Genomic DNA, 24,940 nt, shown 5'->3' on the forward strand with positions numbered 1-24,940 from the left:
TACAGAGGTTGACACCCTAGCAGACTGAACCAGCACTTATTAAAAGCTTCACCTATTGGCCCTGCAAAGCATAAAACCAAGAACGTAATGGCAAAGTCATTTACTATATTTTAGAAAACAAGCAAAGGATCCATATGGTATGGGCAACAATTAAAGCCACTGCTGAAGGTACTAATAGGCTCATGAATCCTGTAGCAGTAGGGCTTCACCCAGACCTGGAGAGAGCCATAAGCAGTGTTCACTTCGTGCAGTATGGGCAAATCACTCTTGCTCCAATTCTTCCAGCAGCATTAGCTGAGCTCTGACGTTTCCCCTGTGCAAGTCTTTGGCTCACAGTGACCAACCGCTAAAAGACCTTCCACCCAACTCTGCTGTGGCCTCTCCCTTGTCTTTCTGGAACATCTGTAAGTCACAGATGTGAAGGGTGAGAGCATGGATAGCTTTCAGCCTTCACAGGCCCCTTTTTCAAGGTCACTCACATGATGGGATTTTCTGTATTACTCTTGGCCATGCTGCTAACAGCATTGTTCCTCATGCCTGCTCCCCCAGTCTGATATGTATGGATTCTGCCTTGGCCAACACGATGCCCCACCAGCTCATCAGGTGATGATAGCCCAGGGGCATTTGTAGCTGTGTCTAGCTGTCAGGGCTTTTGGGCCACAGCATTAGTGTTCATCACAATTTCGGTGTCCCTTACCTGTAAGGAGACCTCCAGCAGTCCAAGCAACTGCAACTCCTTCCCAGCCCCTTTACTGAGGCATCTCATTTGCAGGATTGGCTGAGTTGGGCCATTGCTCCATGTTTTGCTCCATGTTTTCCTCCATGACTAGACCCAAAGCCCTCCTCCCTTGTGCAGGTCAGTATTTAGAGGTGGCAATCACACAAGAGCTTTCCCTGAAGCAACTATTTAAAGCAATATGGAGCAGTATGAATTATCCAGCTACCCACCCACCACACAAGAGGGTCTGTAGATAGCAGGTGCTGCAGCCACTAACCACCAGAAATCCTGGCTGTGGCTCATAATAGAGGTTTTCTCCCTTGGGGTTTGACAGGAGCTATCTCAGCTGCTGCCTAGTGACGTTGCCAAACCAGAAGACATGGTAAGTTGAACATTTTGGAGTGTCCCGTAGCTCTGTCTGCCTCTGGTATTCATCATACAAGTTTCTTCCTTCTTAAACATCTAAATACAGGCGGTAGAGACCAAAGAAATTCATGCAGCATAAGGAAACCTTACTGCAGTGGTACACAAGAACTATTTTGTTACAGAAGCAGGTCAGACTGATCTAGATATCAATTAAAAGAATAAAGGCACAAGAAGTTTGCTAATTTTGAGGATTAGTGACCCAAAATGCTTCTCACTAGAATAATTTTTGGTTATTAATAGTTTGCAAGTTCAGTGGAAATTTTAACAGCAAGTTTGATTGAAAATAACATATTTGTTATACACTTATTAACTGATGTTAGTAAAAATGCTTACTAGATGAATACATGACAGTAAAAAAATATAGAGTCAGAGTCTGAACAGTACATCTAAAGATGGAGTATGGTGTGTTAAAAGCATGTTTATTCTTTGCAACTTTCTACCCTGCAGCATTTCTACACCACCAACCTTAGCAATAAACAAACTACAATTCTCTCTCCTTTCAACCGGGGTGAATCCATGAATTTCTTTAACAACCTTAGTTCTCCCAGTTAAACAGAGGTAATGGACCTTGTGCCTCACCTTACACCCAGGGGATGGTTGGAAGAGCTTTGGATTTTCCTCTCCTCAGCTCCTTGTGTCTGAAGACACAAAGAAATGGAGACACCACTGCTCATCTTGGCAGCTTGCTTCCAACCCTTATTAACCAAGCTGGTAAGAGCAAGTATCTCACATCCAACTCAAATTCATCATCTCTTTCTCCATCAGACTAAAAAGCCCTTTAGGACCTCGTATCCTAATAACTTCAACTCTACAATGATGTCTTCTCTGAGGCTCTTTCGTAAATTAAACCTCTACCCGCGAGACCTAAACCCCCACACTTCCAGTCTTTTAAGTATGTTTATTACTCCTCTTGCCAGTTATATAAAAGCCTTTCAAACTGCAGGCATCAGACACGACAGTACTTATTTAATCAATGGGCACAGTATAGGAGTTGTAGCCCTCCACCCCATTCTTCTTCAGATTCAAACACCCTGGGATTTACGCTTGACCTTTTCCTGTGGTGACCCAGGGGAAGGTCCTGCTTGGAAGTGTTTCGGCCTTTTGGCCTGAACACTTCTGCTGGACAAAGTATTAAACCAACTGGTGAGGATAGGTGCATTTTATCTGTAGCCTGTGGCCAATTATAGGACATGAAATACAGCAGTTGGTGAGATGGGTGAGATGGAGCTGTCAGATAAATAGGTGGCTGTGTTGCCATGAGCATCCTCCCGCTCACTAGCCTGCTTGAGCAAAGGAAACCTCAGAGGTAGTTTTTAATGCTGTGCTGAGTGCATGGCCAGAGAGGTCATGGGCCTTTGATTGATAGGACAGGCAGACCTTCTAAGAAAAGCTAATATACATCAAATAGTATTTACTTCCTCCTAGTTCCATTAGTGAGATTAGTTAATGTTTAACTTACAGATTCATTCAAGTATGGCTCAACACTGGGAACGGTGCCAGATTTTATTCCATTTTTCATTAGGTGATTATGGGTGTTCCCCCTTCTTTTACAAGCTCACTTTCATCTTATTTTTAACTGTAGAACTTTTGCTCATTGAGCATGTTCCATTTACATATTGGGATATTTTTTCTTGTATCTACTAGGAGTCATGACCATTTTGTCTTTTATTAACTGTCTCAGTCTAGAGATAAATCTTTTCTTCCAGCCTATTGAGAACCAATACTGACTTATAAATACAGTCAAGAGGAATGAAAACAACACGTCTTCTGTAATTGCAATTTATTACTGCCTGGAAGTTACACAGCAAACACTTCCCAGTTTCCCCTCTTTAGATGCTAGTCAGCTCTCAGGCAGTAACTCAGTGCTTTACTTGGGAGCCTGCTTAGGTTTCCCCCCAAGTGCATTTTGTTGCTTGGCACATGAAGTGCCAGCAACCTGAGCTTCAAGCTATTGCCAGCTTTCAAGCAACTGGACATCATCACACTGAATATTTGTGGAGTTATTTCTCTTTTTCTGCTCTCTTCCAAGCTTGCTGGACTCTTGAGCAAACTCCAGGGCACGCCAACCAGCTCTCAGCAGTGCTCGCCGCAGGCAGCGTTTTGCCCTGGAGCTTTATGGAAACCTCCAGACCCACACATGCTATGTTTGTTTCTTTTCTATACTGAGAAAAATGCTCAGCGTTCTCAGTGTCACACCCTCTGCCAAGGTACTCATCTTCTGCCTAATGTGGAGTCACCAATGGACATCACTTGCCAGCCAAGCCTGGAGAATGTGCCATAGGAGCTGGTGGCTTTATACTGGAGAAAAGGAGACTGAGGGGGAGACCTCATCGTGATCTATGGCTTCCTGACGAGGGGGAGCAATGGGAGCCAGGAGCTGGACTTGATGATCCTTATGGGTTCCTTCCAACTCAGCATATATTCTATGATTCTATGTGTTTGCCAACTGCAATCTGTCCTGAATCCCTGTGATGGCTGACTTGTTGAGGGCAACAGCAATACATGCACAGTTAGCCAACACCTGCCTTTTTCTGTACTGCACATGCAATGCAACAACTATTATATACTCAACATACAATTACAGGTCCATGGTATGTCCTTCATGAAGTGCAAAGAGGGATTTGTTACTTGGGAGCAAGGAAAACACTTCTTTATGGTACTGATGGTGCAGAAAGTTCAATTGGATGAAGTTTGTTCCAATTTATAAGTCTTTTATATTGGGAAATGCAGCTAGGAAATCTAGATTAAAAACTATGTAAGATGGAGCCACCAGTTCGAGGCGTACGTGTGTGGGGGTTGAGACTGAAGCTCTCTAGTACTGTATCCTTTATACTGCTTCTTCTAAAGAGAGAGATTAAGGTTGCTAATGTTTTTGTATTAAAGATACTCTTGGCTTCTCTTCATCGCAGGCTCCTCCAAACATCCAAAATGTCCTCTTAGGATCCCTCATGCTACAAGTAACATCATAATTTAAATTATATGCCTAATTTCTTATCCTCTACTTTGTATAGTAAATAGCATAATGAACACCAATATAATTCTACTGAAATAGCATTATTTGGCCACCGCTCCTCAAGTGCAGAATAACCATCACATCTCACAACCACACTGCTTTCTGCTGTATGTCCCTACACAGGTTATTGGTGTGAAGTATATTACTGCATTATGACTGTAAAGCACTGCAGAGGCACGTTCCATTGTAGTCTGAAGCAACTTTGGGAAATCCTGATGGAGCCAACATTGCAGAGCCCTCCCGTCTGACATTGGGATTCAGTAATGGACTGGTGAAAGCACAGTGGAAGTGTAATTGCAACACCATTCTAACTCATCATCGCTGTTGCAACTCATTTAGTGCCAAACACGCACATACAAACCTTTGGAATACCAGTGGCTTAGGCACAGCCCACGGAAACCCATCTCCACAGAGCAGAATGGCTGACATTTGCCACTTTGGAGAGCAGTACCTCCTATTTTGTGCTTACTCAGCATCTCATTTGGTCAATGTTTAAAGTAATTTTGACAGCACTCTGAAATTAAGTCAGACTTTGTGGGGCAAGTCTACTGTATGTAACAGTACAGTGCCATCGCTGAATGCATCCTGCACCTTCCTCATTGCACACTCTTGGAGTGAAGTACCTTTGCTGTTTGCTCAGCATCTCAGCATCCAACCTTCTTTTTGGTTCTAACATAAGAAATAACTAATGACCAACAGGACATTCTCCAAAACCCAGCATATTTTGAAAATGCACATCTGCTATTTTTCCCCTTCCCCTTTGATGTCTAGTGTGTATGAGCCATTAAACCACCCAACTGCCACCTAGAACACCCTTATAATTCAGGGCTCCCCAGTACCAAAAAGACCGGGATCTCCTGGAGAGAGTCCAGAGAAGGGCTATGAAGATGAATAAAGGCCTGAAGCATCTTCCCTACGAGGAAAGGCTGAATGAACTGGGGCTGTTCAGCCTGGAGAAAAGAAGACTGAGAGGAGATCTGATCAGTGTTAATAATTATTTGAAGAGTAGGAGACAAAGGGAAATGGCCAGCTTCTTTTCAGTGCTCTGTGGAGACAGGACAAGGGGCAATTGCTGCAAGTTGGAGCACAGGAAGTTCCGCACCAACATGCAGAAGAACTTCTTCCCAGTGAGGGTGACAGAGCCCTGGGACAGGCTGCCCAGGGAGGTGGTGGAGTCTCCTTCTAGGGAGATATTCAAGACCCATCTGGATGCCTACCTGTGCAATATGAGCTAGGGAGCTGCTTTGGCAGGGGGGTTGGAGCCCATGATCTCTCGAGGTCCCTTCCAACCCCTGCGATTCTGTGAATTAATGCAAAGCGAAGCACTTGCAATCCTGCTTCCACACGTTGACCTCGTGCTGCATAATAGACTTTCTGCCCGGAGGTGAACAGGCAAAGAACTATTTTCTGATGTGACACACACAACTTCTGACCACGTTTCCCATAACCTAGTACTGGCAGGCTGCAACTGCAGGAATCCAAAACACATGCCAATCCTTGGGCATGTAAAAGTCATCCCCCTCGATCACCATGTCAGGCCTTGCAACCATTCAAGTGTGCATTGCTGTCACAGCCTACAAAGTATCTTTATCTTGAAGGCAGTACAAGCTAAAGTGTTTTAATCACTCCAAAACCAATGGCTGACTCTGCTGCCCTGTGTACCTATGAAGAGCTCGCAGTGAAACACGCTCCTAAGACACTGCAAAGAAGTTCCACGGTTACCAGCAGGCTACATGACTTGGATGACTTTGAACTGTGTCCCTGTAGTATATGAGTATGAATATAAAACAGCACAGTATTGATTTTTCAGCTCAGGTCTACCAAGTGCTGAGCATCTTGAGCCCACTCCAGAAAAGCACTTAAATACGTTTTACTACTACTACTGTTCAAATGCATCCAATCCCTAGGTCAAATTTGAGTAAGATTATTTTTCTTACTAAAAGGACAGGTTTTTCCTTTTTTTTTTTTTTAATTATCACATTAGTTCAGAACAGGCATCTCTTTGACCTTGTCTGCAGTTTCCAAGGACAGAAGAATTCCAGCAAAAAGGAAGAAAATATTTCAAATCTCTGCTATGATGATTTAAAAAAAATATATATATATAATCAGCCAGGCATGACAGTGAGGGAAAATGAAGGGAGAAACCCACCCCCACTACCTCCCCTCCCCCCGTTAAAGTCAACTGGGAAAGTCTCGAAGTTATACCAATATTAACTACTCTACAGAGGCCACAGACTTGGGGGAGAAGTTGAGAGCCAGCTGGAGCAAGAGCACCTCTGAAGCACCACCACAGCCATAGCCTTACTTAACGGCTCCACTTGCACCTTCTGGAGGTGAATCAAGCAGGCAGGGCCGCTGTGGGCAAACTGGCACTGCTGCTGGACCGTGTCAGATGTCACAGTGCAACTACAGACCCGACTCACTGTGAAGTGGCTACTCAGACCGTGTATGGAAAAAGGGATTTATCTGGAATCAGCTCAGCCTCCAGACTTCCAGCCAAACCCAAGTTCAGTGGAACAGACACAAGAGTGGCTGAAGGTAGTTTGACTCAAATGAAAGATGCTGCTAGCACAGCAGCATTGCTTCTAATGGGTCACTGTTCACCTGAGGTAGCTGGCCCAACCTATGGCTGACCCTGGAAAAACCAGTTGGTCTGAGACTACAGCCTTTGATCCACTGAACTTAGTTTTGCTTCTCCAACCACCTCTATGAGAAATGTAAATACTGGTGAATTACATTCTTCTTTAATTCAGGAGCACCTACGCTCTTGTCGGTGGTCACAGAAGAGGCACTGCCTGACTGCATCTGAAGCAGTACAGGCTTTAAAGGAGAACACGTGGATGCCCTGAAGTCTCAAACCAGCTTCTGAAGACAATCACCTTTGTTAGCCCACACAGTACTCCATTTACAAAAAATACAATTATTGAAATGTGTTTTATGCCTATGACACAACCTCCCCACCCCCACCCAGGAGGGAGCCAAGTAAGTAGTAGGTGTGTGGTTTTGTAGTAGTCAGTGGTTTCTGTTCCTAATTTTATGGCATTCAAACAATATGGGAGCATAACCAGCCCACTCTAGTATGGCTTTGGGGTTTTTTAAATTTAAAAAGAGGAAATTCCACCTCATTCAAGTTGAAACTTATTTTTTAAGCTTAGTCTGCAATATCTTCTAGAGATTTTGCAGTCCCTCAGTTAAGGCACAACACACAGCTCCAAAGTCACTGGGCCCCCTGGCAAAACAGGTGTATGAGGAACAGTTAAGGTTTTCCAACTCCTCTGAACAAAAGCTCCACTAAGTTAATTTGTTTCCCGACACTGGATAAAGATCTGGAAGGGAAGCTCTAAGGGAAGTGTTCTGTCTGCAAAAAGGCTTTTGCCATCTACATTTTAATGTTGGGATATTTCAACCTTCCAGTCAGGAAGAGATGACCTTGCCAGTCATAACTTGTCTGTCAGGTTTGACTTAGCAAGATGAACTAAGAGATGAAGCATGGACAGAGAAAACTGTCAGTACACATTAGATTCCTGAAATAACCTCAGCTCCCAAGACATGGATTATTAGGGATACATGGAGCATCACCTATTTGAAGCAGTCCTTCTCCCAGGCAAACCCAAAGTGATAGAGGTTGACATTGGTGCAACCACCACTTGTGATCCTTTCGTTCTTTTGTGTGCAGATCAAACAGAGAATGAAAAGAGGTGAGGGGCTTCAGAGGGAGGGCAAACTGAACAGCCTGAGCTCGTCTCTGGCTTTTGTCAGGCACTTATTTCAGTTTTCAAGGCAATAAAGAAAAACTTAAGGAAATGCCTGATCACACTGTATACAAATAGGGAATTCAACATAGCCACTTGTTAGCAAGCTACTAAGTTTTCCACTTCCAGTTTAGAGTCAAGAATAAGACAACTTTAAATCAAGATAATTCAACTCTTGCAGTCAGTCTGGAATCCAGCCTGTGGATTTCTGTACTTTTTGAAGGACAGTTGCTTTCCCCTCTGAAAAGATGCTGCCTCCTTTCTATTAACCAGAGATTACAGACCAGAAGGGGTCAAACCCATTTCACATACTCTGCTCAGATAAAGTCAGCTCTACACTTCCAACAATGGCGATTTATTAAGAAGACTAATCCGGGAGTCATTTCAGATGTTACTGCAGCTTTCCCCCCTCAACACCAGCTGCATATGTGTAAGGGTGAGAAGTCAGGGTTACCTCTCTTCCATAAAGCAGCAAAGCTCATACATCTCCTTGGGTAAGCACTCAGTCACTCAGCCCTGCAGCAGCAGAGTTGATACAGCGCTGGGTCCTTTAGCAAACTGGCTAAGGCTCAGGATGACACTCTCCAGCCCAACACACCTCCTCAGGAGGCAAAGCCTGTCAATCCCACAGTGAGGCCAAGTTACAGTATCTGCCCAAGTAGGAGTGAGTTCCCATCCAGACGTAGCTCAACGCACAACTCTGCTTGTTCGCTACACAGACAAGGACAGCAAGAAAAATCAGCTGTGGCAGCCTCCGAAAATAAAGCTAAAAACCCCACCTGGTTTATACTTCATCAGATATCTGAAAGGGAACCTCTTGGCTCCAAGTCAGAGCTTACTGAGCAGCCAAGCGGAGTTGCTGTGCTGTGTAGACCTGCAACCCCTGAGAAATCAGGAAACTGTCTCAAACAGTTCCAAAAAATTCCAAATTCAGTTGAATTGGTGAACTGGTACCAAGTGGTCCATGACTTACCCCTCTGCCATGTGCTGAAATGAAGCTGAGCCAAGCTACAAGGCCACTTGGTGCTACGATTGGGGCAGAAAGTGTACTTGCTTTGAGCTGTTAATATTGTTAGCATGGGTTTTTAAGAGCATTGCATGAAACCCTAAAACCAAGTTTCATGTGAAGTGTTTAAAACAATTTTCCTTTCCCAAATACATCAAAATTAAAGACATCATAGTTTCAGTGAAGGAACCGATTTTCAGTGAACCAGAAACTTTCAGCTTGGTACAACCCACCAGAAATTTAGAGGAACAGAAGTTCCTAATTTCAGAAACTGAAAGGACCCAGTATGGAACCCAGGCAATTTTAGCAACTCAACCCAGTTTCAACAGGAGCAGTCCTATGAACTCTCCCAAGTTCACTCCCAACAGCCACCCCAGCTGACAGTGGTTCTGTCAGTCCTGCAGGAAACAAAATCCATGGCAACACCCCACTACTTTCAGGTTAAGAACTGCTGGCCATGCAGCGTTCCCTGGTCTCTTCTCCCACCCAAATTGACTCCACTGATGATGCTCTTAGCTCTTAAATACAACAATTTGCTTGGAATTTTAACAGTGAAATAGTTTTATCAATATCTTAATGAATAATTCAAATTTTAAGGGTTTTTTTTTCCATTCATGGGAGGACAATGAAAAAAGAAAGAATCTTTCAGTACTGGCCTGGAAGTTGAAACTTCACTGGTACTCAGTGGTCACCAGAAGACCCACAGGTACAAGTGCCTGCAAGAAACTTGCTTTTTTTTTTTTTTAAACACCTGAAATCTTGACTGGCATCCAACTTGAGCCATACAAAGGCAAAACAACTGCAGTTAGTAACAGCTGAAAGTCTGCGTAAACCATGTATTCTGACACACACACTTTCCAAAAGCCCTGCTCACAGGACAATCCCATGGCTAGGAACTCTTAATAAGGCAGTCTCCAATGAGATACAATTCAGTTACAACACAACAGTACTAGAAGTATTTCTATAAAGTTTGAAATGTTTTTAATATGTACATTCTTTCTTAGTAAATATTAAAGTAGTGCTTTTTCTCTTGCACTTTTTTTTTCTTTAGACTTCTAAAAGGGCATCAGAAATACAGTTTTCACCCCCCTCCAAACCAATGTACAGTTGTTACCGTGGTAACAAGCACATGAATCGTGTACACCTTTCCCTCCCCACAAAAGAAAGAAAAATATGCCATGACTATCCAAGTACACATCATCACAACAAGTTTAAATTACGCATACAAATAATTCCAGAGTATTTAGAAAAACCCAACATATCAGATTTATGAAACCATTCCATGCATTCAACAAAAAGAAAAAAAGAAAAAGAACAAAGAAAAAAACAGTAAGTTTCTTTAAATGGTGTTTTTTCTTTCTATCCAAGTACCGAAGTCTGGATTCAGTGTATCATTAAGACTAATCACTGCTTGAGTCATAGAAACATGACAGTACATAGAGAAGTTTCTATTTATAGACAGTATGCTATACAGTTACTACCTTTTTAATGAGTGTCAAATAAAGCAAGTTCTGCTTTCTAAGACGTTGAAACTGCACATTAAGAAAACAGTAAGAGGTGCTGCTAAATAGGTAACAACATTTGGAAAGGAAGGCTATGTATTTATATGGTCCTGCTTAATAGTAGCAGTTAATTAACCAGGGTCCTATGTTGTTAGGTTTTATTCTTCCAGAATGACAAGCTATTCAAGAGCTAGAGCTCACCACCCCAGAAATATCACCGATTTCATCTTCAAAAAGAAAAAAAAAAAAAAGAATTAATGCAGTGAAAGCCCTTGGGGGCAGTGTCTCTCATTACATAAAGCCTTCATATTGTCTACAAAAGAGGTTCGTAGCACAACATACAGATTGGAAACAGACAGTTTGGACGCACATTACAAATCTGAATTCAAAGGGTTAAAAACCTTAAACTGTTTTTAACCTTTACTATGAAGAAGCAAGTAAACTTATACTATTATTTACATGCAAAGGACACTCTGCATGATTTCATATTTTTGTGTTTGCCTTAAGATACTCCTTGAAAAGCTGTACTTCAGTTCTAAATTTATTTTACATGAATCTTGACAGGTATCAATCTCTGGCATTAGTCCCACCCCATATAATGTTTCAGTACTGTCAATATGCTCAATTTATTTTAACAAACAGATTTAGTGTGTCACATGTTCCTGACATACAAGGGCAAGTTAGTAGTATCCATTCATTAGGAAAGCTCTCCATTAGCAAGGTGCATTCTCAGTACAATTAAAACAAGTTTGCTGCATGTAACTGCTCTTGCCTTGCAATACCACAGAACTGCAGCCCTGTACAGTAAGAGAACAGGATTGTTGATCAGTACCATGTGTTACAGCTGTTAACAATTCTGTTTGTGCCACAAAACCAGAGGTCAATCATTAAAAAAAATATTTTGGCTCTTCTTTAACCAAATTTACCAGATGACACTAATTGTCCTCCTTATAAAATAAATGTTTGTAACAGCTATTTACAGTGTACATGGCTGAGCATGCACCTTACAGACACAAGCACATCTGCCAGTTTGATACCATGTAATTACACAGTGCCTGAAAATGACAACACACCTTAAACACCATTTTAATTAACAGTTTCAAGCGGGAAATGGTCTGTATTTTACAACTGCTATGTTTGCATGAATTTTTATTTTTTATATAAAAACACTAACTCCTGTCCAGAAGTCTAGACACATTCTACATACTACAGGTTAAGGCAGTAAAAAAATGTGTTCCTGATAACTGGTCTTGACAATGTCAATTAAAGCTGTCTGAAGCCACTCCAGTCCTCCAACAGATCTTTGAAATCCCAAATAATTTGTGAGTGAAAAAAGTTTGCCTGGCTTTCTTCAGCGTTTCAGTCAGAGAGAACTGGGAATGGCAGAACAGAACTGGGGATGGCAAGTTAAAAAGCATTAAGGGAAGGGAAGGTTTTTTTTTCAATTCATTCTCTAAGTTTAACACTTGAAAGGATACAGTAGCTTTAGATGGGAGTCTGAATCAACCGAGAACTGTAGGGAATGAAGGACCAAACCAATCGTATGCACGTTACTGCATTCTTAAAAATATACTGTTATCTTCAACAATTCAAGTAAGGTAATAAGACATTATCAAAAATAACTTCATGAACCATACTCAAGTTTCAAATCACATTCTCAATCTTTTAACCCAAAGCAGTTTTATTGTGTTAACTTCATATAATAAACCATGAAGGTCTGACTGTACAAATGGTTAATGATTTGCACTCGTGATTCCTGTAACAGCTAGCAGACTTGCTAACCAGCTTACTGTAAAGATATGGCAGATCATGGATTTAATCAAAGCACTTTGATTTAGGCATGAAACAAATTCAAATGGTTGACATTCTGTGCTCCTAATGCATCGCTCATAAGAGAGGCAAGAAACACCCACTATTGTACAGACAATTTTTACAGAAAACCCTTCCTTGAAGTTAATCTTTTATCTGCAGCTGTAGATGAGAGTATAATCTGTTGTAAACAGGGCACTGTTGTAAAACCAGTTTTTGTTTTAAGATCTCTCTCCAAAAGTTGGAAAAACAGACTCTTCAGAATGTCTTTCAAATGTAGCATGTTCTGTTTATTAGATCATAAAGTTACCTTCCTTTGATTCCTTTTTAAAGATGTTTGTGTTCACAGCAGTTCTGTTTTTAAAAATTGTTTTAAATTTATATAAAATTCTGTACATTTTCACAAATTATTGCATAAACAGCATAATCTTCATGACAGTATTCAGCAACACATGTCCATCTCGGGAAGTTCACGTTTCCCTTCTTGCTTTTTTCTTCTTTTTAACTTGCTTGGGGGATTCCCAGCTTTCTTCAGACTTTGCTAAAAATAAAACAGAACTACAGTGTTAGAACTGAGAAAGTTTACACAGTTGACTTAAAATCCTGATAGTTCATCCCTCATTATTATGAAGTAATTCAGAACAACTAACTGGCATGATCAATGAAGGAGTTACACTTACTTGTTTCTCACAAACGGTCTAATTTAAAGGGCATCTAAACCAATATTTGCTAATTTCAATCTACCTTTTTACACAACAGAAATAGAAGAGTGATAAACAAAGGTTACTTGTAAATGTATTATTTACAGTAGGGTTTTTTCCCCCTAACTAGAAATAATATACGTGTACAGAGCTGACACCAATTGTTCAGTTGTATGGCATTACACTGTTTTAACCCACACTGACTTGAAAGATTCTGTTTTCATATATTCAAAACCAAGCTGCCAAATAGTGTGACTGAATGAGACATTGTGAAATCACTTCAGTTTCTTCTGCAGTCATTAAAAACTGGTTTAGGACTTCAACACTTAGCCAGCAACTTCTTACGAAACGTCAGTATTTACTAATCTCATTAAAAAGCCTAATTCTCTTTTTTCCCCCCTCCCAAAGCAATGCCTCTCCCATCCTGACTTCCCTCCCCATTATTCTGTCTTACTGAGCGAGTACTTCAGTACAAGCACTTTTGCTGAGTACACCAGAGGATACAATTATCATCACTGGGCACAGCATTTTTAAAAAGCAATACAGTTGATCAGCCTGATATACATACTGTTAGACTACAATCAAACTAACTACAGCACCCAATACATTCCTGCTCCCATATTCTCACCTGTTTTCCTCCCTGATTATTACAATTCACAGAAGCATATTGAAAAAGATGTTAATAAGCTGAGAAGTCAAAAATTGAATCGCTTGCATTTTATTTCTGGTAGCCAAACATGCTGTCAACTGCTATGTTAGTACCTATCTGCTCTGCTGAAGGCTGGCAAGCAGGCCTTTGAAACAGTGTTGGCAGAACTACTTAGTCACTGCACAGAGCTCCAGGCCTGATGGCGAAGATTTAATCCAAATGCCTGTCAGGGACTGGATAAGGCCAACAGACATCTCAATTATTCAAGCACACAAAGCCAGTTTCTCCTCACAGTGAAAACATGTTTGCCAAAGTACTTCAACAAAAGCTAAAACATGGCAAGGTATCTAAATGAGATGTATATAGTTACCTGACATTGGACTCTAAACACAAAACTCAGGGCAAAGTGTTCTGACTATACATGGTCTATGAGAAAAAAGTACACCCTGAATTCAGATGAATCAGTTACATATACTGAGAGGTACTTACTCTGTGGAGGAGGCACACTGTTTTGCTTAATATTGGGACTAGAAACATCTGTCTCTTGCAGCATCTGTGGCACTTGGGAAGCGATCTTGTTAGAATCGCTCTCTGATACAATTACAGATGGCTCAGTAGAAACAGCAAGTGAAGGAGCCTCCTCGGGCTATTTGAGAAACAGAAAAAAAGTTTCCAATGGTTTATTAAGCCATACAACAGTAAAACACTAATTTATACAGTGTTGTTTTGGCAGTACACTTAGCAGCTGCTGGAAAGATGGCATTGAAAAATTAAGCTCATATTAAAATCCTTCAAAATTTTAAATCAGGGCTGCAAGACTATGACTGCCATCTAGTGCCAAAACTTTCAGCTGCATACAAGCAAAGAGAATTCACACAAATGAACTCTTAAAATACATGACATGCAAACAAAGGGAGAACAATCAAAATCACTAAGATCCTAAAAAGATTCTAGAATACATATTCAGAAGAGATGCAAGACGGTGACCAACACACATGGCTGCAAAGAAAAGAGGCAACCTGTATAGGTATAAATACGCAACTCAAAGCCCAAAATAAACATTTATAATATTGAGAAAGCATTTGCAGTCACTCCTATCAACTGTTCAAAATGCTGTACGCTTATATTAGTTTAACAGATACTTTCCAGAGCAGTCAGAAAAGTGGAAACTACTGTAGGAATAACTGCCAAGTAAAAGCTAACTCCAGTATTTTCTTGCTATCTGATCTATTATGAAGGTTCCCACTACAGAGACAAGATGTGACTAACACCTCAACACGTAGCACTTACTGGAGTTAAAAGTACAGTAAAACAGAAGTCAAAATAAATTTAAAAAAATATTACATTCTAGTAAGAAAGTCAGAACACAAACCAACATGATCCCACAACAGGTGGCCTGCTGACTAAAGGCTTCAAAAAAAGAGTATCAGAAAACAGTGCCTCAGCCAAGCAACAAACCCCAAACTTCAGGATGTTCCTAAGCAGTCATGGCTGTACTTGTGCCACAAAAGCCAGGACCTGAAATTCTTGTAACGAACAGTGAAGTCTACATCCTGGCCAAGACATGCACCTACAGAGGTCCTACATCACAGTCACTAGTTTGCACTGTTTCTACCACTGCAATGTAAGAATCTCAGTGCTGTCAAAACACACAACACAACAAAACAAAAAGATATTTTAAACTTTTCTTTTTAATCATATCATGCTGAGCAAGAAGTTAAACAGCTTTAATAAAAAAAAAAAACCAACACATGAAGTTAAAGAGCAGCAGTTCTCTAAATTGATCCAGTTTTATAACTAGAAGAGCTTGCTGTGCTCTTACTCATCAACTGAAACAAGTTTTTTAGTAACTAAGAGAAATGTTGCAATTATATTAGATTTTAGTATCAACCACAAACTCCCATCTCACAGTATTTCCAAGCGTAGCCAATTCTAATGCTGTCTAATGTATGTGATCATCAGCTCCATAAATACATGAAGTCTAACAAAATGGGTAAGGCCTCTAATACAGGGGGATGACTTAAAGCTCCCAGCTGTGCGAGGCAATTCATTGAGGTCATAGTTTTGTTAGGACCAAGTCACTCTTCACCTGCAGGTAAAGCAACTCAATTAAGATGCAAATGGCACACTCTGCCCCAGCTTGACTAAGAAACATGTTGCAGCTTGAACGTTAACGCATGCAGTACTAGGGCAAACGTAACTACACAGGTACGTGCAGCCCTGTCTGGACATTTCTCCAAATACCATACTTCTGTCAGAATTTTGGATGAGGGCAAGTAGATTCTAATGCCAACCATTAAGAATTGGGAACTACTCTTTGCTAGGATTTTCTGTTAATAAATCATTTCAGAAAGGAAACCTGAAGCAACGAATAAAGCCTATTTGATAATATAAATGGTTCTATGTATAACTCTACAATTCACTAATAAAGCAGAGACTTGTGAAACTGTTACAAACGAAGGGTTTCCAAATAACTGCCTTGATTTAAAACCTGTGCCTGCCAAAGGTTTCCACGCAGCCCAATGTATCATATGGGACAAATACCATCACCAGATGAAACCCAGAAGCATTCAACATTCAGCTATTTCTAGTCTTTACGAGGATATTCAGGGTAACAACTTACCTATTATTTGATCAATTGTTTATTATTTATTATTAGATCAATTTAAAATTTCCTCATATTTAATTCTTGTGTTTTGGAGCATTTGCTCCAGACAAGTTTCCAAGGCAGATAATCCAAAGTCATTCATTTTGCACATCAGGCAGGCTGCTTCTAAAATTTTCTGCAGCAACCAAGTCAAACAACATCAGAAGACATCTTTGTATGTATGAAATTACCACAAGGCCAAATCTGATGGCAAGGAGACTTGAGATCATCTGCATCATCAGATAGAGCAATCTGAATTAAGTACAACTAACTTCCAGGAAATGTTGTTAATAATAGTTTTGTTTGTCCTACACCAAGCCAGATTATGCTTTGTTTCACAAAATAAGCATTACCACAGCTATGCAGAGGCACATACATGTACAGATTGGGTTTAAGGCTCAAGAGTAACAAGAGTGCTCAAGCACCCACAAAACAGTGCATAGGGCAGGTCTGCATCAAAACTGCTGCCATCAAATCACCCAAGTTGGGCAGGTTTTAAAGACTAAACAATTGTCTGAAGTCTACTGAAACTGGGCTGATACTTGAGTTTTTAAAAAGATCCCCACACTGCCATTAGGAATTATTTATTCCAAAAAAGCCACTTCCACACACAGGCAGATGTCTGTTTCTTTGGATGCAGCTTTAATAAACCCAACCCCCCCAACTCTGCACTAGTTGGACAGAACAGGCAGCTGTTGCTAACCTTGAATAGGTTGAACCTAAACTAATTATAGTAAAAGCTCTACTTTGATGTAGGATATTTTGAATAAGCTAAAAGTATGTGCTTTTCAAGGCACATGTTCTCAATAAACATTATCTGTACTTTGAAACTTGCAGCCTGTGTAAAAATATTCCATTCTAGTATTTTATGTGAATCAAAATTTTATCTTTAAGACATATGTTTAGCTGTTAAGAAGTAAACCTCAATATTCTGACAAACTCTGTGGCACCAAACTGCTGCCTCAATTGTATTGTTCAGTCTTTATGGAACTCAACACCAAAACCACTAGAAATATTAAACACCTGCTACTCCAATGTGATGCTTAGGATGTAAGGATAACTGTATCTAAAAAGCTGCTAGCTGAAGAAAATGTAAAGAGAATTTGCATTCTCTAGATCTTTGTTCCAACTGTGAGCTGAAGCCATCAGTTTGAGTTGGTTCTAATAAAAACTTTTCTTATTCAGTAATTAAACTCCTCACAATCATTAAAATCTAATTCTGACTGCATTCAAGTGAGAATAAGAAGTTAGGAACACTTCATTCTGCTGCAATGAAGCAGTAGAATATACTGCCAGTCTTGTGCTCAGACCTGTTAATTTTTAGGTTTTCCAGATTTTGAAGTTTTAAATTATTGCTTGAATATTTAAACAAGAAAATCACTTGACAGTCAAAGTGACTGCTGTTTTGGAAGATACTGCTTTGCAGAGCAGACATCCTTTTTAAAACTTATAACTGACCTGTATCTAAGAATCAATCTAGCACCTTTACATTCATAAACAGATAGCTTGAAGCAGTATTCATACAGTAACTTTACCTACACAAATTGATGTTTCAGACTTCTGAGCACTTCCAAATCAGAAATTGGAAAATAAACCCAATTTTGTATCCCTACCTTAGCTGGTTCACTAGTACTTATGGTCTTCAGAGAAAAAGCTTTTTCCTGCTGTGGTTGAACTTTGGAGGTATCCTCCTGAAATTCCTCTCCAGCTTCTCTATCCAGTTCTTCAGTGTCCTACATAAGGGGGTGGGAGGGGAAGGAAAAAAAAAGCCTGCATTTGCAGTACAGTTCTGACTCTTCTTACTGACACACAAGGTTTTTTTGCCACAGTCAGCTTCTATAACTACAAAAAAAAATCTAAAACAATTACAGTAGTGTGCTAGTATTAGCCTATGCTACTGCTCAAAGTTTACAGAACATCATACTACAATAGCCATAGAGCCCAAGAAAAGCGTAGAAAGCAGTACTCTTCATATCTTTGTTGTAAAATTGCATGAAGTGCACTTCACATTCCTGTGCGAAGTTACTCTGAACACTCTGCAAAAGTATCTGGGTGAGACATCACTGCTCTCAGTTCTGCTCTTTATTACAAGTAAAGCCATATTAATGCAAAGCCCACATATTAACCTCTACAGTTTTCTATCATATCTTAATCTTGAATACATTTTTTTGTAACCAAATTTAGTCTGTCATGATGCCTGTAAAAGAAATCTCTTGGTACAGAAACAGAAAACATAGCCAAAGTATCTGAGAATCTCAACTTTTACCCTTTAGACATTCCACTGGTGGCAAGTTTTCATTTTCCATTAGGAATTTGTTACATTTTTTTATAGCACCAGAAGAGCAAACAGTTAATGTAACACAGGTCTCCCATTTTAAGCTCAAGTACCTTCCTAAAACACAGTTGCTTCACTTATTTCCACTGGAACCTTGTGAAAACACAGTTGACAGTCTTAAGTCTGTTGATTCTTGGCAGGAAAGAATATATATTGCCTTACAACTTGCTTCCACTGACATCAACAAATGTGTGTGTGAACACTTTAATATAATCACTGCAAAAAATGATGCTGTTTGAATCAACATGTTCAACTTTCAGAGAACAATGTAAAAATTCTAAGTGAGTGTGCAGTAGGACTGGCAAGTCAAATTACTGAACTGCTATAATTATCTGATACATTAGCAGCTACCTGATCCTATCAAGCAACACCCCCTGAAGTTTTCCATAAAAAATTACGAGAGATGAATTCTCATCTTTAAACTGATGAGATCACAGACTGATGGGCTGAAACAAAGTCTAACAAAAATGGCTGGAGACCAACAAATCTGATTATGTTAATATGGACAGTAGGATTCCATTTGACATATACAATTCAAAAGGCAGCTCCCAGGCAACAGAATGTATTCTGACCTGAAGATCAGTGCCAGCACCTGTTAACCCATATCTATTAATCTTGACCTACACTTCAGAGTCATTGCAGGTATCAGAACACAGCAGATTTCACTGACTGAACTTGCCTCAAAAGGAACACTGGGAACTGACATAAGCACCCATCTCCACACAGACAACTTGAAAATTGTTATAATAAAATCTCAGACTGTCAACATGATCATAAAAAGCAAATCCAAAGAAAAGAATGACTGAAGTAATGCTTTCCCCCCTCTCCAAGTCAACTAATCACATTCAACTGAGCATTTAACATTTTGTTAAGTATGTAAATTATGAATGGCTGTCACTATATGTATTCAGGACGTATTCTGAGCATGAGCTATTAAAAGGTATTTCCCATTAGAAGCACTTGTTTTCATCTATTCAAACATGAGTCAATTGCCAAGTGACATGCAATCTGCTCTTGCTATTTTTACAAATCTGTTTCAATGTAATTCTTCAAAAGCTACTTAAGTCACAGAAATCTCAGCCTACCTCAGTTTGCAAATACTATCTCCTTCAGATCTGACTCAAGAGTAGCTCCACCTACTGTGTTTAAGGCATCGATACTCACATAAATCCAGCTACAACAGTACTTCAGAAAACCACTACATTCTTGTAGAATTGTACTTTAGGACAGCCTCATTCTCCTAGCTAGCAGTGTCCAAGGCAGCTACCCTTCTAAGGACAGGAGGAGGTGGCTTCTTGTGCAGAGGAAAATTCCTCTTGGAAGCATCCCTATAGTAGAGAATTCTGATTTGATAGAAAGTAATTCAGGACAAATACTTGCCTCTTCTTTCATACGTCACATAAATCCAGCAAAACTACACTGTATTCACATGTCAAAGATGAAATCATTCAAGCAAAAGGAAATACTAGTAAAAGAAGGATTACTTTAACTCTTGAGAAACAACAGCAGACAAAATACCATAAAGAAATGCCCCAAAATAATTTTTACTTCCAACACTAATATACAAAAATAAGGTAATTTTGCAATCACAAATTGCTTTTCAGACTACCCAGATTTTGTTCCATTTACCTGTGCAGGAGAATTGGCTTCTTCACCCTGCTTCTTCTTTTTCTTCTTCTTTTTCTTGGATTTCCCACTTGTAGAACTCTGAAGAACTGCCTCTGCTTTTTCTCTTTCATTATCTGAAGCCTTCACATAAGAATATATAGTGTTTCAGATTTACAATGACAATGAAACACGCCTTCTTATAGGCTAAATGCAAATTAACAGTTTTTAATTGCATATAAAAGCGTTAACAGACAATCTTATTTGTTCTGTTCATTACAGAGCATGAAGACCACATCTTTTATGTGCTATCTGGTAATATAGGTATAGGATTCAGGAATGAAAAAGGCAACCAAACACCATGTGTTGGCAGCATGGAAATGCACTTTTTCATACAGAGACTTAAATACCATTAAGAAGTATTTATGAAAAGAGTTTTAAACCCTCACTTAGTCTACAGTGATAAGGTAATCCTTACATTATGGTGAAACAGTAAGATTTGACATGGTGCTAAGTGGCTTAATAACATTCAGCATTTTCCTTCTGTGTACACATCAAACAACTGTGCTACACTTATCGCTGTAAAAGACACGAGATTACCTTTATCATCATCCTTAATTTAAGAAATGGCAGTGCTAAGGGCAGAGTCTCGAAGCTAAGGAGAAAATATCACACATTACCTTCTGAATATCAGGTATCTGTTCAGGTTGAGGAACAGAAGCAACTTTTTCTTCATCTACCCAGTTTCCCCACTCTTCTGCTGGTGCATTCCAATCCGAGCTGGGATCAGCTGATGAAAGTCCATCTACAAAGATTTAAAAGATTTTCAGAATTACCTTCTTACTTTACAGGTGCTCTTTGGCAGTTTAAAGAAGAAAACAAATCAATGCATAACCCCACATTTTGATAACAAGATAGAAATATTAATCCCCTATATTTCTGAAAAGTGTAAGAATTTTAATAATAGGTGGAAGACTTGTGGGTTATAAGTAACACTTGTTTTGTTTTGGTATTTTTTGTGAACTGTAAATTGAGTGAGAATTCTTTACAAATGATCCTGTGCAAACTGCTCTTGCAGGGGGGTTGGATTAGATCATCTGAGGTCCCTTCCAACTCCTATCACTCTATGACATTTTTCCCCTCTACTCTGCACCTGTATCCAGTTCTGGGCTCCCAAGTACAAAACCAGACAGGGATCTCCTGGAAAGAGTCCAGCGGAGGGCTACAAAGATGATTCAGGGCCTGGAGCATCTCCCCTATGAGGAAAGGCTGAATGAACTGGGGCTGTTCAACCTTGAGAAAAGACAACTGCGAGGGGAGCTGATTAATGTTTATAAATATCTTAAGTATGGGACACAGGGGAAAATGGCCAGCCCCTTTTCAGTGCTCTGTGGAGACAGGACAAGGGGCATTGGCTGCAAGTTGGAGCACAGGAACTTCCACAACAATATGCAGAAGAACTTTTTCACAGTGAGGGTGACAGAGCAGTGGCTGGACAGGCTGCCCAGGGGGGTTGTGGAGTCTCCTTCTCTGGAGATATTCAAGTCCTGTCTGGACACCTACCTGTGTGACCTGTCCTAGGGAACCTGCTCTGGCAGGGGGGTTGGAGCCCATGATCTCTTGAGGTCCCTTCCAACCCCTACAATTCTGTGGTTCTATGACATATCCAAAAGCAAATCTTAATGAGCCAAAAGTCATCTTTTAACACTGACATTTTAATATTTTAGGTTTTGTAAGACTAAGTCCCTACCTCATTCTGCCATCATTCATTTATAATGGCACATATTTACGTTGTCACACAGGAAGGAAAGACTTAAAGGCTCAGTTACATAAAAATTAAAAATACCTGAAGGGAAGAGCTATGCATTAGACTGTTCAGTAGAAAATTACAGCAAGCTGTCTTTAAAACAGAACACCTTGTAAAAAAACATCTTTCATTTCACATTTATATTATCATAAATATTTATCACCCTCAGTCTATGCCAAATTGAAAAGGAAGGAAACTTGGTCTGCTGAGTACAGTGGGATTCAGTTTAAACATCTGAACATTAAGTCAAAATGAAAGCAGTAACAGACCAAATTAAATTTACTGGTAAACATTAGGAAACAAAAAATGCTAAGAGACTTAAATATTACTATAATACTTTCCCACCTCATATAAAAATATTACCTCAATTACACTTTAAGACACTGAAATTTACTGAATTGAAAAAACAATTACTGTTCAACATAAACACTTTGCATTTTATAATGCCCTCTCAGAAGTAGTTCAAAGGAAAAATCAATTCTTTATATTAATAGTGAAAGTTAGTGGTATTTGTACATACAGTTGAGATCCTTGTCCTGAACATGACAAAGCAGCAAGAGGTATCTGTGCATCACACTGACCTAAACTTCCCCACTTCTACCATCATAGATTATTTGGTATCTATGACCAAATGACTCCATTAACAGAAGCTACAGCCATCCGAACTCTATGCTCAGAAAGGTGAATAAATTATGCTTTTGGTAACATGTAAGACTGTTTACTTTCAAATGATGAACTGAAAAGGCAAGTTTCAAAACAATCCAGTATGACAGCAGGCATGCCAAACCTGCTGCAACTGAGGATTGCATCAACTCATTCCACTTGCACAGCCATTAAACAGTGAGGACAGAAGGTAACATGCAAGGCAGCTTTTCTGCTCAACTTCTTAACCATTTTTTCAGCTCAACCTAATGAGGGGCAGTAATTTTTTTTCATAAACATTCCTACATCTGACTGAGTATCAGTTACAAGGCAGTTCAAAAGGTGAATTTCAGGCCAACAGCCTCCATCAGAGGTAAGTTTCACTAATAAATAGTCAGGAATGGCTGTGACTTTATTGTGTTACAGCTCTGCTTAGTGAGAGACTGTGGATAGTACAAGAACAGTTTAAAATTGGCAGGGAAACCACCAGTTTTACTACAATTTCCAAGTATCTTCAGTGATTTCTACCCTGCATATCCTTTCTATACATATGTTGTAGTTTTACATGGCTGAGTTCTGGTGGAGATACAGGAGGCTGCAGGGATGGCTAGCAGCTTTCTGTAGGCCTGAGAGAGTAAACAGCAGCTGGCTCAAGGCTGGAGTTGTTGCTGCCCAAGGCTGAACCCATCAGCAATGGTCACAGTACCTCTGGGAATTATATTTAAGAAAAAACCATAAACAGGCACTCCCTGCCACCAGAGAAGGGAGTGAGAAGATTTCAGAAACTGTGTAGACACCAGCAGGGGCATTGAATGAGGCATTCCAGGTACTGGAGAGAGAGATTCCCCTGCAGCCCATGGATAATGATGGGGAGCAGAGATCCCATCTACAGCCTGGGGACGACCCCACACTGGAGCGGGTAGAGACTCTTGAGGGATGCTGTGATCCCATGGGAAGCCAGCATTGGAGCAAGCTCCTGGCAGTGAAATCTGCAGCCTGTGGAGAGACAACCCACACCGGAGCAGGTTTGCTGGGGGACTTGTGACTCTGGGAGGGACCAGGCTGGAGCAGTCTGGGCCTGAAGGTCAGCACCCCATGGAAGGGAGCCATGCTGAGGCAACTGGTAAGGAGCTGATGCACCAACAGAAAGGGCTCATGGAGAAGTTTGTGGAGGACTCAGCCCTGTGGGTGGGACCCCAAGCTGGAGCAGGGGAAGAGCGTGAGGAATGCCCCCAGAGCTAAGAAGGAAAACAACTTGTGAGGAACTGACTGAAACCCCCATTCCCCCAGTCCCTGCCCCTCCCTGTGTCACAATGGGGGGGAAAGAAGGGAGCAAAATCATATACAGTGAAGTCTGCTAAGAAGGGAGGGGTGGGGGGGAGGTATTTTAAGATCTGGTTGCACTTCTCATTATCTAACTCTGGTTTCACTGGGTGTGTAGTGTAATAAATTAGAGAGTGTTCTTCCTTTTCTTCTGTACTGAGTCTGTTTTGCCTGTGACACTAATTGCAGAATGATCTCTCTCTGCCCTTATCTAGACTCCCAAGCCTCTCAATATATATTTTCTCCCCTGTCCAGCCAAAGAGGGGAGCAACTTTGGAGGATGTCTGAACTACAGCCAGGGTCAAACCACCACAACATATTAAAAACTTTATAATGTTTGTTAGATGGGAAAATGTTACAGTCTAAGTCTTATGTCCCATTAAGTTTTCAGTAAGATACAAAACTATGTAAAAGCAAACTCAGTGATTCAAATACAATCTGGTAAATACCTACAACTCTCTTGCCAACTTGCAGTAGATTTTTCTCATCATTTGCAGTGACTGCTTTAATGGATTACCAAGACTTTCTAGCTAAAGTCACAACTATCTTAAAACATGAGCTCTTTCACTTGTGAATTTCAGTATCCTAGTATTCTTCCTACAACTTAAACCCTTTCCTACTATAATTTGTCAAAAACCCCTCCTTCTTCCTGCTTGCTTCAAACCATCAATTATCTTTACAGAATTGAAACATTCCAGGTTTTTCTTCACATGCTCACATTGTCTAATAGAAGTAGTTAGGTTACAAAGTAACAATAATACAATTTTGTTAATGAACATTTTAGAGGAACATACTTAACCCAGACCATTCGTCATCAACAGGGGGTTGAGCATGACTTAAATCCCACTGAAAATCAGAAGTACCAGCCTGAGAAACTGACTCATTGTTGGATCCTGAAAAGGAATAAATAAAATTGTAGTTAACAAGCTCCCTGATTTTTCTTGGATAAAGAAATTCCAATCAAAGTCAGAAAGGGAGACAGAAGGTTAAAAAAAAGTCTAATTC

General features: G+C 40.2%; 1 protein-coding gene across 3 annotated transcripts in view; it reads right to left on the reverse strand.

Moving 5' to 3' along the window:
- Positions 1 to 9,871: 9,871 nt before the first annotated feature.
- The window catches only part of MTDH (metadherin), a 35,916-nt gene continuing 20,847 nt past the window's right edge, over positions 9,872 to 24,940 (reverse strand). For 2 of the 3 annotated variants that reach the window (XM_084260172.1, XM_084260171.1), the window contains exons 8-13: positions 24,730 to 24,828; positions 20,844 to 20,968; positions 20,188 to 20,307; positions 17,837 to 17,956; positions 14,066 to 14,222; positions 9,872 to 12,767 (exon numbers count right to left, since the gene is read on the reverse strand). In XM_084260172.1, the coding sequence (XP_084116298.1) occupies positions 12,697 to 12,767; positions 14,066 to 14,222; positions 17,837 to 17,956; positions 20,188 to 20,307; positions 20,844 to 20,968; positions 24,730 to 24,828 (692 nt within the window). In that variant the 3' untranslated portion in view covers positions 9,872 to 12,696. The remainder of the gene's footprint in view (positions 12,768 to 14,065; positions 14,223 to 17,836; positions 17,957 to 20,187; positions 20,308 to 20,843; positions 20,969 to 24,729; positions 24,829 to 24,940) is intronic. The other variant, XM_084260173.1, reaches the window with a different exon arrangement.

This window comes from Gallinula chloropus (genome assembly GCF_964237585.1).
Source record: "Gallinula chloropus genome assembly, chromosome: 2".
NCBI lineage: Eukaryota > Metazoa > Chordata > Aves > Gruiformes > Rallidae > Gallinula > Gallinula chloropus.